Here is a 14,978-nt window from a genome sequence, read left to right as displayed (position 1 = left end):
ATCTCAAAAGCGAATTGCTGTGTAAGAAGAAGGGAATTTATTGGTCTGCCTGTTGGGGCTTCCCCTTGCACTATGCAAAGGAAAAGTCTTCATTGGGGGGTCTTGGGCAGCTCTGGAAAACACAGAAAGGACTGGAGGACTCACTCAGTGGCTTAGGAACGCAGAAAAATCTAAAAGCTTGTCATATGACACACATCTGGAGAATAAATAAAAAGATATTTACTAATCAAAATACAAGCAAACAAACAAAACCTCAGGCCTTCACATGGACTCAAGAGGTGCTCCTTCACCTGACCCTTCTGCCAGCATTCATGCTACCTAGAAGATTCTGCCATGCAGCCCTGCTCACCTTCTCAGGAAAACCTGTCTCCTACAGGAGGAAGATTCACTCCCCGTGATGTGGTTTTGGAATACAGGTGAGGTTTGTTCGGGTGAGGTCTGGAGCCGACAAGCAAGAATTCCCGATGCATCTTTGGTGCAAAATAGTGGTTTATTAAAGCATGGGGACAGGACCCAGGGGCAGAAGAGCTGCTGTCCCAGCATTGTGAGGGGTGGTTGATTACATATTATGGGATGGGGGAATTAAGGGAAAAGGGAGGTTTCAAAAGAATTTTCCTCAAAACGCTGCTAAGGGTTTTGTAAATTGAGGTAGACTCAAGTCTTCTAGGATTTTGGTCTCTATAGGTTAACTATTTGTTTTTCATTTAGGGCAGCCGGGAGTACATGAGGAGTGTCACATATCCCATGGTGTGTGCGTGTGTGTGTGTGTGGGGGGGGTTGTGCTTCTGCTTTGTCCTTAGCTTGTCTTCTTTCCCCTCATCACCTGGACCCTCTGAGTTCCCAGTCTTGAGTGATGTCCTAGTTCCAGCCAGGTCAACACAGGTGTTCCCCTCTCCCAGTTAGATTCCTTTGTTAGGAATTGCCAGTTGTCCTCACCAAGCCCAGGTATTGGTTTTTTACATCAATCCTTATAACTGTCCCCCCCTTACTTGCATAGACGAGTAGGAAAGGACACCCTAAGAATCTGGTCTGGCCTTAAGTGAATAGAAAGTTGTAACTTCAAGGCACTGACCTAAGTCTTTGCTACTAAAGAGTGGCTACTGGAGGAAGATGGTCCTTCAGCTTGACAGGGCAGCAGAAGGGATCCCCACATCTTCTGTATTAAAAAGCCTCCAGGGAACAGGAGTGTGAAGAAAGAACTGTTTACTCCCCTGCAAACTGGTGTAAGTAAAATTTCCACTAACAGCAGACCTGACAGTATTTAGCAAAATATGCCAATTCCTTAAATTGATTTTAAATTTTCCAGCCTTCGAAAATATTGGCTGTCCTTCTTTCGTGTACTTGCCATCAGTTGTCTGCAGGTAGCCACCAAATTTTAAGAATGAGAAAAAAAAATGATCTTCCCTTCACAGCGAGGGCAAATGGTCACCAGACTTCCATAGCAAAGCCAGCTGTGGCTGTCTCTGCCACACCTGCCTGTGGTGTCCTATATAACACAGGCTTGCGTGAACATCTGCTGTGTAATTTTGTCTAGTGAAGTCCCTGGAAGGGGGCGAGGGCTGGTTTCTGAGGCAGCTGAACATCAGTAGTCAGGGAATTCAATATCCTTCAGGTGAACGCATGAAAACTGGGAGCAATAAGAAAATTTTCGAAAATTTCCTTTACTGAGGGTTGGAAATGAAGCAGAAAGTGGAGCCGGCCCTCAAGGGACACAGCTATACAGGCACACTGTTGTACAGCTGTTTCCTTGAACTCTGAGGATACTTGTGCTGAGTAATCCCTTTAAAATTATTTCCTCCTACATGGTTATCACGGGTGGCCATCCCATCAGCAGGGGCTGTTTCACATGCACAGCCCTGTGCACCTGGGGGAGACAACCCTACAGGCAGTCCTGGGAGGCAGACCACAGGCAAGATTTATCCCTTCCTGTCTGATACCTGTTTTCCTCTGTCATGTCAATTTTGTTATACTAATGCATCCTGCTTGGTTCCAGGGGGGTAAAAAATCTTTCTCTCCTTATGCCATAATCCTTACCTTTTTCATCCATTAACTTTAGGAACCTGAAGGGCAAAAACTATCTTTTTAATGTCAATTTTTCATCACCTAGCATCACCTGGCATTCAGTCAATACTTAAATGGGGGAGGGGAAGAGAAGATATTTTCCTCAAGGAAAAATCATTATGTGTTTGGTGCCAAATAATTAAGGTAACAAGAACAAAGAGAACCAATAAAGACTGTTGTTAACCATATTGTGATTACATAAATGGCAAGATTTATTTGCTTGTCCTTTAACTATGCATGTTACTTTCCCTGGCAATTAAGTTAATCCTGGAGAAATCTTTCAGGTCAATTAAACAGTTGGATGATTAAGTATGCTTAACATTACCTCTTGTTACCAAAGATATGTTTATTCAAAGGGTCTGAAATAAAACGTGAAGAGGAAAAAAAAAAAAAAAGGCCTGTGGCTCCTCCTCCAGACACCCCCCTCCCAACTGTGATGAATAGGAGGGACTGTTTCCCCCTGCCCCTGGGAGACACTATCCTTGCAGTGTTGTAGGCTGTTTTGAAATTCTTTTCTTTAGAAATTTTTTTCCTTAATATCAAGGAGCCGCTGCTGCTCGCGTGGCTGGCGCACCGGGGGCCGAGGACAGCGGCGGAACCTCCCGGCTGGTGAAAATGCAGATTGATGATGGCGCGTCTAGGGACGCGCTTTCCCTGGTCTGCAAATCGCACACACCTTGAATGACAGCGATTATTCTCTACAGGCTTCTCCTGCGGGAAGAGCCACGCGCGGTCCTCCGGCTTTCTCTAGAAAATCCCGAGAGGGTCTCGGACGCAGAAGAGGAGCCGGGCGCGGCGACCCCGGGAGCGATTCCAGAGCCCGGGGACTCCGGCACCTGCCGTGCGCGTCGCCGCGGACGAGCTGTGCCAGCCGCGGGTCCCTGTCCCCGCGAGGCCGCTGCCCGAGAGCCGGCGGCGGCAGCGAAGGGGCGACGCGGAGAGGCGTGAGCGGACTCTGACCTGCCCGGCGCAGCGGAGGGTCCGGCCTGAGCGCTCCCCGCGGAGCCTGCTCGCTCCCGGCTGGGCAGCTTGACCCGAGCCGGCGCCACCGGGGATCGGCGGCCCAGTCGGCGTCCGGGCGGGGCCGGGGCACCACGTGGAGCACAGCAGCTGCCGCCAGATGTGCCAGCCACCCGCCGCGAGGCAGGCCCCCCGGAGAGGCTCCCACCAGCTCCGAAGCCCCGCTCGTCCTCGCAGCTGGCGGCCTTCGTAAAGGGAGCCCTCGGCCCCCGCCGGGCAGGGTCCCGGAGAGAGGCGGCGGCGCGACACCCTCGGGTTCGCAGAGCGTTGCTCGAATCGGGGCGCCTCGGCAGGAGGTTTGTCCCCGCCCGCCCGCCGTGCTGCGCGGCCCCCGTGAAAGGGAAAGAGCGCGCGGCTGAGATGGGCGAGACCATGTCAAAGAGACTGAAGTTCCATCTGGGCGGGGAAGCAGAGATGGAGGAGCGGGCGTTCGCCAATCCCTTCCCGGACTACGAGGCCGCTGCCTCCGCGGTGTTCGCCGCCGGAGCGGCCGAGGAGACGGGCTGTACTCGCCCCCCGCCCACCACCGACGAGCTTGGCCTCCCTTTCCACAACGACGGAAAGGTGAGTGGGCGGTGGGCGCTAGCCGGGCCTTGGGCCGCGCCAGGTGAGGGGGGGTGGTGGCGATGGTAGCGTCCACCCGTCCCGCCCCGCCCCTAAGGCGCGCTGACGTCACCTCTCCGCGCCCGGTGTCGAGAGCGGGTCCCACCCTGGGAGCTGGAGGGAATCGGAGAGAGAGGGATGGCTTCTGGGCGCGCTTTCTCCGTTAGCAAGCTGCCCGCTTCCGGGAGGAAGGGTTATGGATTTCTGTTTTGTTAACAACGTGCGTTTTGATAGGCGCCTCCTGGCCTCTTGTGCCTTTGAAACACATTGATGAAGCTTCTGTTTCTTGGCACGTGGAGTGAATATCAGGGCTGTGGTGGCGGTCGACGTGCAGGTGTATTTTCTGTCACGGGCCCTTGCACGCCCTCCAGCCTCTGGAGCTGCACACGTGCCCCCTGACGATCTGTTCCTAGTCTCCCTGAGGCCGAGTTTAATCGGGTCTGGCCCCTGGTCCCTGCCCTTGGTATTTACAGCAGAGGAACACCAACCAAAATATTGTTCATAAACAGTAGCGTCATTTGAATGGGTCTTGTCTGAGTGCCCAGGACTTGCTTATTTGAACAAATGTTCACTTCGCAGGGGAAAGTAGAAATAAAGGAAGATGTGAATATCAGCATAGCTGCTCACGTTTGCTAAACCCAGACGCTTACCAGTTAACCCCTCCTCCCTCAACTGATCTAAGTGTTCCAAGCCCCACTTCACCTCCCTGGTTCCCCATGTATTTTGTATTCTTATTGCCTGTCACAAATAGCTTAAGAGTGGAGAGAAGAGGTTTTCTTATATCTGGAGGAAAAATTAAGGGTCCACTGATGTTTCAAAGAAAAAGTTCTAATTCTCATCAGCTCAATAAGTCCCATGTTGTTAATTCTTGTTCTGCTCCAATCCAGTTTTTTTATTAGTTCTGGAAATTATTACATAGTTCAGTTTTATGATCCTAAAGCTAGGTGAAATCTGTATTCTAGACTATTTGTCAGAATTTTTAGCGTTGTGTATCTCTCTGAAGATGAAGCACATTTGCAAAAGCATCAGAGTAAGACAATGACTATAAATGAGCAAAGACTTAAAACAATGGCCATGGTTAAAGATGCGATGAAAGTTCATTTGATAAGGAAATGTAGTAATTTCTGTGGTGTGAAACAGTTTAAGATAATTGGACATATTGGAACAGACATCTGTACACATACACCTGTTGGGGTGGAAGACCTTGCTTTGCCCTATGGTCCTTCTAGCTGGACTTAGAATCAGATCGACATAAGAGAGGTGGGGGGACCTCTGAGGACAGAAAGAGGGAGAAAGACCTTTAGCAAGGAGGTGAAAGGGGATGTTCGGAAAAAACAAGGTTACCATATTACACAGATGAGTTCCTTAAGTAAAGGGGAGTCTCTTTTACTAGCTCTCCTATTGCAGTCTGTCCTTTCCAATGTAAATTTAGGCAGTTGTGGGGGAGACAGAGAGCTCTTCCTGCATCTGCTGGGTTTTGATTACTTTTTTTTTTTTTTTTTAAGATTTATTTTAGAGCAGGGGGGAGGGGAGGCAGAGGGAGAAGGAGAAGCAGATTCCTTGCTGAGCAGGAAGCCCAATGTGGGGTTCCATCCCAGGGCCCTGAGATGGTGATCTGAGCCACCCAGCCACCCCTGGATTTTGGTTACTTTTAATTCAAAATAGTGTTCATGCAAAAGTGGCCCATCTTGACTTGGGGCTGCCTCCTCTTGACCCCTACCTACCCTGGGAAAGTTTATCATCACTTATTTGTCAATGATCCCCATGTAATTTAACATACCAAATAAACGTATTTCGTTTTTTATCTCTGCTTTACAAGGTTAAGAGACAAATCCTTTGAGATCTTCCAGGGACCCTCAGAAGAATCAGGTTGTTTTAATGTCAAACATACAATTTAGAATTTGATTTTTGGCAAGTTGCCAAAATGCCAACTCTTTGGAGCATTTGACTAAATAGGATCATAGATCATGATGAAATAATACTTAGCCATTCACATAACCACAGTGGCCACACAAGGTTTTAAAGGCAAATTCACAAGGTTGCGGATTTGAGAACAAAACTCAACTCTTATAATATTGAAGACTCAGTGCTCCGAAGTAATCAAAATCTTGATAGAGACAACATTAAGCACAGAAAATTATTTTAATAAGATATACAATCTTTGCTTTCTGGGCCGATTACTTAAAAAGTAAAGACAAACCTTTCACAGCCTCTTCATAGACCAATAGTCCAAGAAAAGTTCCTTTTAGCAGGGAGAAAACCAAATTCTAATCTTGCGCATGTCCATTTGATATTCAAACTCATTCTTTAAAAACTTGAATTCATTCCAATCTTAGCTTGCTTGCTGACACAGAAAATTCCTTTCCCAAGACTCCTTTTCCACAACCTTCCCATCCATTCAGGTTTTATCTCTTTCTTATCCTGGAACAACCAGTCATTTTACTAGGACACAGTTCCACTTCTTTTCTTTAACAAAAAAACATATCTTTCCTTATCCAAAATATTGTACTTTTTCTTAGCCTACTTTTAATACAGTTGTTTCCTTTTAGTCTTGTTATTTCTTTTAGTTTTAATTTTAGTCTTGGTATTTCTTTTAGTTTTAATGATGTGTATTGATTAGGATTCTTAACCCTTAGGGACCTTAATTTCTAATGAAGACTAAGAAGTAAACAATTATGGATTGTCTGTTCCACAAGCATTCTGTGAATTGGCTACTTAATGAATACATTTTACAATTTCTAGAAGTATATTCTTCCACATGGTAGCTTTTTCAATGGGGCAGACCTGTTTACCAGTGGCTCCACATGTCTTTCGTTCCTTTGTAATAAGCCAAAAGTAGATGAACTTAATTAATTAACTTCATTAATCATGTGTCAGTATTCCAGCACTTTGAATAAGCCATCCTAGTCTCTCTTAGCCTGTAAGATTTCTGCTGAGAAATTCCATTGGACGTTCCTTTGTAGGTTTTAATCTTTTCTCTTACTATCTTTAGGTTTCTCTCTTTATGTTGTTTTAGAAGGTAGGAGAGGGACAGTAAAGTATCCCCTGATGAGGGAAACAGAGACAGAAGAAAAGAAAATAAATTATTAAATATCATTATTACTTACAGCCCACTGACAAGTCCTTGAAACAGGCAGAGTGACATTCCTCTAGGGACTCAACTGCCCCAATGCCAACACCTTGCTAAGGGCAAAAGGCCCACTTAGCCCAACCCCCCTCCCCATCCTGTAAGTCTGCTTTAACATATAAAAATTTCTTCAGAAATTTTCCTTTATCTCTAAATCCCATAAGATATGTGTTGGCAATCATCCCCTAAATGTATGGCCCCCTGATATGCATTTGAAGGATCTCATGACTAAGGTTTTATTAAACGGTAATAAATGACCTTTTCCCAACAATGGCTAAGTGCCTTTAAGGTCCTGAAAACCTTGTTTTCTTTTTTTTGTTTTGTTTTGTTTTCTTTTTTGAAAACTTTGTTTTCAAAATTCCTTAGAGACTTATGCTATCCCTAAGCCCCCTCCCAACTTGTAGGTATATAATCACCACCCCTCATGACCTCATTGCAACTTTTTCCACCCACGGGTCCTGTCCCCACAAAACCACCTCTCTGCACCTGTGATGTCTCAAGAATCCTTTTTTGGCCCTTGGCTTCGAACCCTACCATCTTTCCTACATCATCCCCCAAATGGAGAAGGACTTTGAGACTGGGAAACAAAGCAGGCAACTTCATACAGTTTACAAGAGTTTTATTCAGGGGAACTTACTGATGGGGAATCAGGTAGAGGATGATCCAGTCACTTTGTAGTCATTCTCTGCAAAGTCCAGACATTAGTTCAGAGATTTTATAGAGGGTGGGGACACAGAAGGGCCCTGTAGAGAGACCAAAGGGTTCGCATGCATTTCACAGGACCTGCATGTATCTGATTGGCAGTTAATCTTTAATTACCTCTTATGGCATCACCTGAGCCTCAGGAAGGGGTGAGACTATGGTATCTCTATCAGATTCATGGGAAGCCAGAGCAAGCCTCCCCCAATCCTGGCCCTGATGGGCATTTCTAAGGTGTGTGTATTGATCTCCAAGGGGCCCAGAGCATGTAGCCTCGAGAGGTCATCAGGTGAACAGGAAGAACAAGATGGAGGGCCAGAGATGGAGTCAGTGTTGTCAGCACTCCTCCAGCCTGATCTTTGATAGTTTTATTATAATGTGTCTTAGACAAGGACATTTCAGATTAAATTAATGTGGTGATCTCTTTATTATGTCCCAATGTTTTCCCAGGTTTGGGAAGTTCTCTGCTATCATTTCTTTAAATAAGGTTTCTGCCCCCTTCTCTTTGTGGAACTGATTCAGATATTGTTGTTTTGTTTTGAAGATGTCCTAGAGATCACATAGGCTTTCTTCACTCTTTTTGATTTTTTTTTCTCTTTTGTCTTCAGACTGTGTTGTTTCAAATTTCCTATCCTCTCACTGATTTTATCTTATATTTGGTCTACTATGTTTTGATTCTCTGTGCTGTGTCTTCTATTTCATTAAGTTCTTTAGCTCTAGAATTTATCTTTGATTCTTTTCTATGATTTCCATCTCCTTGTTAAATTTCTTATATTGTTCATGTATTTCATTTTCTGATTTCATTGAGTTTTCTTTCTGCATTTTCTTGTAGTTCATTGAGTTTCCTTAAAACAGCTATTTTGAATTCTTTATTGGGTGAATCATACATTTTCATGTCTTTGGGTTTGGTTAGTGGAAGATTATTGTGACTTTTGGGTATGTCATGTTTCCTTAACTTTTCATTAACCTATGTCTGAGTCAGAACACATCTGCAGGAACTTTGTCCCTTTCATGCACTCTGCTCTGAGAATCTTACATGCTACTGCCTGATTTTCTTCACCCCACTTGTAGAGCTCTGTCAGCAATGCTCTGGATGCCATGAGAGAGTGAGTCTTTTCAGCAGAGTCCCACACAGATTTGAAAACTAGGCACTTGAGGGCTCTCCCTTTCCCTTTGGGAGAAAACATGGGCATCTATTTCGCCCTATGCTGTTCCACCTTCGGGAAGGAGTGATGCTGATAAAGAAAAGCTCTTACCCGATTTAATGCACACGAACTCATTTTATTTTCCTCTATTGGACTGTTGGAACTTTTGCTCTGAAACCCTGGACTTCTGCAGAGGTTTTCAGATCTGGTCTGATTGTTCAGTTCGGGTTCTGCATGCGCTTTCGATCACAGCTTGGGGGCAGGGGCGACAACTAGTTCCCAGTCTCCTGTAGGTTCCACAGCCAGTATCAAAGCCTCTGCTTATTACCTGATAGACTGGTGGGCTGGACTGCCCATGGGTCCTTGGTGTAAGGTGCTGGGTTCCACAACTCACACAAAAGCACTTCTGTTTGTGGATGGATGCCTAATTTTTATTGTTCAAGGGAGGACAAAACAAGGGATGCCTAATCTTAATGCTGCAGTGATGCTGACATCACCCTGGTTGAGGCCTTTAATGTTTATCTATTAATTTTTTCCTGAATTTACACAAGAGGTTTCTGGATCACAGATTTATTATTTATCAGACAGACTATAACCTGTGAGTGATTCCATCTGTCTCAAGTCTTCCCTGTGGGGCAACACAGTGAAACCTAGGTCAGATGTCTTCCATGTGCAAAGTCTATGTATTGTAGGCAAATAAGGAAGAAGCTGAACCTTTCTCTGCTTTTTACAAATGGAAAGGAGGCAACTGTCTTCCCTTCTCCTTCTGGGAGAGTTTCATTGGAAATACCATACTCTAAGTCTTTGGAATGTAAATAGATTTCTCTATGAAAGTGAGAAGCCCAGTTCTCTATAGTAGTACAACTCAGAAGTATATCCCTGTGTCACGGCCTCATCCCCCTGAAATATAAACACATACCTCCAGGGTCAAGTAAACCTCTCTGGATGCCTTACAATATATACAGTTGTAACTTGATTCCTAAGGTTTACTTTTAGTCTAGAATCCCAAATTTCAGGAAATTTGCCTTGAAAGCCCGAACGGTGTAGTAACACAAAAACATTTCCTCCTGAGTCTCACAGAGGAACATTTCATTATAACAAGTCAATCTGTCAGTGGATGCAGTCATACATTTGTGTCTAATAACAGAACTACAAAATACATGAAAGCAGAAAATAATCATTAAAGGGTTAAATAGGAAATGGTCATGGATTTTAATATACCTCAGCAGTTTCTCTGGCAGCTAGATTTTACAAATCATAAAAGACTCTTGAGAAAGGCTCTCAGTGACTAAGAAAACTTGTTTCCTTAGCTCTTAGCAGCCTTGGGACTTAATATTTTGAATTTTTTTCATTATTCTGATAAGGCAAAGTCTGGTACTCATATATATTTGAACTGCATTAATTGCTAAGGGAATATTTTATATGTTTGTCATTTGATATTTTTCTTTTTATAAGGTACATCAGTAATTTTAGGTCTATTTCTGTATTGCTGTAGTCTTTTTTTACTTAGTGTTTTATATTGCAGCTCTTTCCCCCTTGTCAGTAATTTTTAAGCCATCATTCTTACTTTCTTTAACTTACAGAAGTTAACACGTTTGTGTACTCAATCCATCTTTTAAAAATTTTTTTTTCTTTGGTTCCTACAACTTATTTTTTGTAATCCTACCAATGCCTTGTAGTCCACACAGGGCATTACCTCATTTAAGAACTTAACCTACAAAATTAAGGGAGATATCCTCTCACCAGTGAAACATTGACATGGGCCAAGTAATATAACTTCTACCTCTTCTGTTCTGTAAACTTAGATTATTAGAGTATTTATTGTAATATTGGCCTATTCTTGTGCAATTTAAGTTTCTGTATTCTTTTGGTTCTCAGATCATACATAATTTCACGAGGCGAATCCAGACCAAAATCAAAGATCTTCTGCAGCAAATGGAAGAAGGGCTGAAGACAGCCGATCCCCATGACTGCTCGGCCTATACTGGTTGGACAGGTACAAATGTGGGATACAAGTAATTGGGATGTTCTATTTTGGGTTTATAAGACTTCGATTAAAATTTTTCTTCTTTGAAAATGGTGACTTTTTACCTTTTATTTTATTTTTTAAAAGATTTTATTTATTTATTTGTCAGAGAGAGAGCACAAGTAGGCAGAGAGAGAGAGGAAGGGTAGCAAGCTCCCTGCTGAGCAGAGAGCACGATGTGGGGCTCAATCCCAGGACCCTGAGATCATGACCTGAGCTGAAGGCAGAGGCTTAACCCACTGAACCACTCAGGCGCCCTAGATTTTACCCTTTAAGTGAAAACGTGAACTTAATCAGTGATGAGATGTTTTGGAGTTTTATTTCTAAAGAAATCTTCTCCACTTGAAATTTGATATGTAGTATGTCCTATTTTTATAGCATTATTTATTTGACCGAATATATGGGTATCTGTGAAAATGCATAATAAGAGAAAACTTGCCCTCAGGTCAGTTTTTTGTTTGCCTTTATTCCTTTGATCTTTGGGACAAGTTGTAGTATGTGATTTCTCCATTATGCATAAACCGTTTAACCTCTTGCTTGTAGTCATTTGACTCATTTGTACACCTAAAGATTTTGATTTTGAATTTGGTGATAACAATTGAATAAGCAACGTGTAATAGACACACCATACCTCAAATAACTCGATTTCAAAATTAGCTTGCTTTATCTAATCTTTACATTCTTATTATTTTACTATATAGCCAGAACATTGTAATAACTCTTTAGGGAGTGTAAAAGAAATAAAAGAGCCTCTCCTGAGAGATGAGACTACAGTATGATTACTGCTAATAACAATTTACGTATCAATTTGTAGCCCTTGTTAAGTTATTACAGTTTAGCCAATGAACAGCACAGACTTAAGTATTCATGTTAGAATCGCTGAGAACTGATACCTGCTTTTGCAGTGTACAAGCAAACATGATGGCCCTGATCTTTTTTTGTGTGTTCATTTTTATAATTTTTTCTGTGCTGCTTTATTTGTATTTGCCTGTTCATGTTAATATAACATTTACATAATGACATGAAAATTAAATTCTTCAAACTGTTATACTCAGGAAGACATGGAGGTAGTTCAGCTTACAGAACCAAAGAAATTCACCTTTAAATGTAAATTTAGATCATTTTCGCTAACTTAAATGCAAAGTAGGATTTTTTGAAAATATTTTATTTATTTATTTTTGAGAGAGAGTCTTTAAGTGGGGGGAGGGGCAGAGGAAGGGAAGAGAGAGAGAGAGAGAGAATCTCAAGCAGGCTCCCCGCTGAGTGCAGAGCTCCACACAAGGCTCAATCTCATGACCCTGACCTGAGATCACGACCTGAGCCGAAATCAAGAATTAGATTCTCAGCTGACTGAGCCACCCAGGAGCCTCAAGATAATTTTAGCTAACTTGAAGTTAAAAAAGCAAAGAAGGATATTTTTATTTATTTGTTTGTTTTAAGATTTTTTTTATTTGAGAGAGAAAGAGAATGAGCTGGGAGGGAGGGGCAGAAGGAGAAGGAAAAACAGACTTACCACTGAGCAGGGTACCCAATACAGAACCGGAACCCAATGCAGGACTTGATCCCAGGACCCAGAGATCATGACCTGAGCTGAAGGCAGAGACTCAACCTGACTGAACCACCCAGGCGCCCCAAGAAGAATATTTTTCAAGGAAAAATAACATAGTGATTATTAGCACAGTTCCCCTAAGAAATTTTTTACTTAAAACATTTCTTGTTGAAATAGGGGTTTTAAGTCCATGATTATTAGGTTCTAAGTTAGCTATGTATCAGAAACACTCAGAGAGCTTTATAATAAACAACATATTATAAGCCTCTCTCTCAGAATGATTACATAGTAGAGGAGTCCAAGAATCAGTATTTCTTAAAAATCCCCATTTGTTGTTATCTTTTGGATTCAGTGTTAGAGCCATCATGGAGGTATTTGGTGTGAATGGTTAAAAGTATTATTTAGGGCTTTGGGATCCGGGTAGCACCATGGAATCTACTTACACCCATACCTCCTCTCTCTTTTCTCCTAAAATTGTACAATACAAGAAGAAGGAATGAAGCACCCGTACCTTTTTTTTTTTTTTTAAGCAAAGTTGTGAGATAGAGAATACACTGAATAATAATGTATGAAAAACAAATAGAATCCAAACAACTGAGAAAGCCACAGTGTTGTCCACGGGAGGAAGCCAGATGACCCACAGGTGGCAAAATGTATTCTGCAATTCCCCCTCTCCCAAATCAATAAATAGTTATTCTCAGAAGGATGAGACACACCCTCAGGGGGAATTTTTGAGGTCATATCTGAACATGAAATGGGTGAGGAAGAGAGGCAGAGAAAAATGGTGTGGAGAGCATACAGGGAACAGAGGTTATAAAATTCTTTTAAACCGCATTATTCTAAAAAAGGATTGTTGTGAATTATGTAAGATAAAATAAATAAAGGGGTTTGTTTTATGAGGCAGGAACTTCATCCCTGGTGGCGCTGGCTAATAGTGTAGTCAGAAAGGAAACGTCAGTGGGGGAACCCTTGTGCAACAAAGAAGGATCTGAGAATCAAAGGAAATCCAGTCACCACAAGTCATCATATACAAATAACCTGTTTGTCACTTGGTAAGAAGAGGATGCCCTTGAGATTAAAAAAAAAAAAAAAAAAACTGGGAAAGCTGTCCTAATACTTTCCCTCTTTTAGAGGGTCTTGATTCAGAAAAATTCATCTAATTCAAACTTAAGAAAAAATTCAGTTGTGTACGTAATATTAGGAAAAAAGGAATATAAATTTCATCAATGGAAGAAGAAGAAACACCAGGAAAATGCCATTATGACGTGGAGAAAAATTGTCCCGTTTTCAACATGAATTTTGGAACTTAATTAAGCAAATGGATCGCAAAGCTGAAATAAAGGAACCCAGGGAAGAGATGGCCAGACAGTAAGATGATGTGAAATAAGAATTGAAAGAACTAAGAAAAGAAATTGAAGGACAAGGGAAAGTCCCTTCAGAAACAAGGTCCAAATGACAAGGGGCTGAAGGAGGAACTGATGCTCCAGAAAGCACAGCGATACCATAAAAATGGAAAAAACACAAGATCTGGTCTGGGGTGTAATGAGTTTAGAAGTTGTCACTGCATCCTATCAAGTCAAAAGCTGAACAAACTGAAAGATTAACACTTCTTAGATCCGTTACCAAAGTGAGGTCATAGGGCAAATGTCTACACCAAAAATGAGAGAGAGAGACACACACAGAAAATCACAATTTACTGGAGCAGAGATCCACAAGAAGGAACATCCATGGAAACTGGTGTGGGGATAATAACTTTAAACTTCATTTGATGAGAAGAAAATGCCTCTAGATGGACCCAGTTACAAGGACCCTTCTTCACTTTTTCAAGTTTAACTCCACGAGTCCTCCCAGGTTCTCACCGTAGATACTAGAGAAAAATCCCTTTGTGCTTCCGGAAAGGGGAGGAAAGTGGAACCATTTTGAAATATGCCAGAGCATTCTGTTTTTCTTCACAAGACCCGCCCTCCGGAGAAACTTTTACTAGAACCTGACCTACCAGAGTTTTACTGAAGCTAGACTTCCCTAACTCTACCTTCTCTGTCTGGGCCTTTCACATGGGAGAAGGGAAGTACCCAGCTCCAGCCCCCTGTACCTATCCTGTCCAACCTACAGGAAAGAAACACTGAGAAGCACTAATAAAGGTCATAGTCCAAGGGCACAGCTTCACCAAAAGACCAGTTCCTAATCATAGGACCATAGAATACTGCTACTCCCCTGTTCCTTACCACCACATTATTGAAGGACTGGTTATTGCAGTTTCTTTTACCCAATACATTAAGTCCACCTTGCAAATTTACAAGGCATACTAAAAAGTAAAATAGAATTTGAGATGACTAAGTAGACGTCAGACCCAGAATCAGATACAGTAGTAATGTTGATATTATCAAACCAGGAGTTTTCAAATACTATGATTAATAATGCTAAGGATTTTAGTGAAAAGTAAATATGCAAGATGATCCAACATTTCCATTCAACACGCAGTGCTCATCAAAACCAATGCACCCCTTAATCCCCATCACCTATTTAACCAGCATCCCCCACTGACATCCCTACTGGTAATCATCACTTTGTTCTCTATAGTTAAAAGGCTGTTTCTTTGTTAGCTTTGCTCCTTTGTTTTTGCTAAATTGCACATATGAGTGAAATAACATGGTATTTGTCTTTCTTGGACTTGCTTTGCTTAGCGTAATACTGTTTAGCTCCATCCATGTCAATGCAAGTGGTAAGGTTTCATTCCTTTTTATGGCT

The 14,978-nt window shown here is 42.4% G+C and overlaps 1 protein-coding gene across 1 annotated transcript in view; it reads left to right on the top strand.

Moving 5' to 3' along the window:
- Positions 1 to 2,514: 2,514 nt before the first annotated feature.
- The window catches only part of LANCL2 (LanC like 2), a 51,387-nt gene continuing 38,923 nt past the window's right edge, over positions 2,515 to 14,978 (top strand). The window contains exons 1-2 of the mRNA XM_004739375.3: positions 2,515 to 3,645; positions 10,534 to 10,651. Of these exons, the coding sequence (XP_004739432.1) occupies positions 3,442 to 3,645; positions 10,534 to 10,651 (322 nt within the window). The 5' untranslated portion in view covers positions 2,515 to 3,441. The remainder of the gene's footprint in view (positions 3,646 to 10,533; positions 10,652 to 14,978) is intronic.

The sequence above is a fragment of the Mustela putorius genome, unplaced genomic scaffold (assembly GCF_011764305.1).
Source record: "Mustela putorius furo isolate JIRA1106 unplaced genomic scaffold, ASM1176430v1.1 tig00003845_pilon_pilon_pilon, whole genome shotgun sequence".
Lineage (NCBI taxonomy): Eukaryota > Metazoa > Chordata > Mammalia > Carnivora > Mustelidae > Mustela > Mustela putorius.
This window is presented reverse-complemented; position numbering and strand designations above follow the sequence as displayed.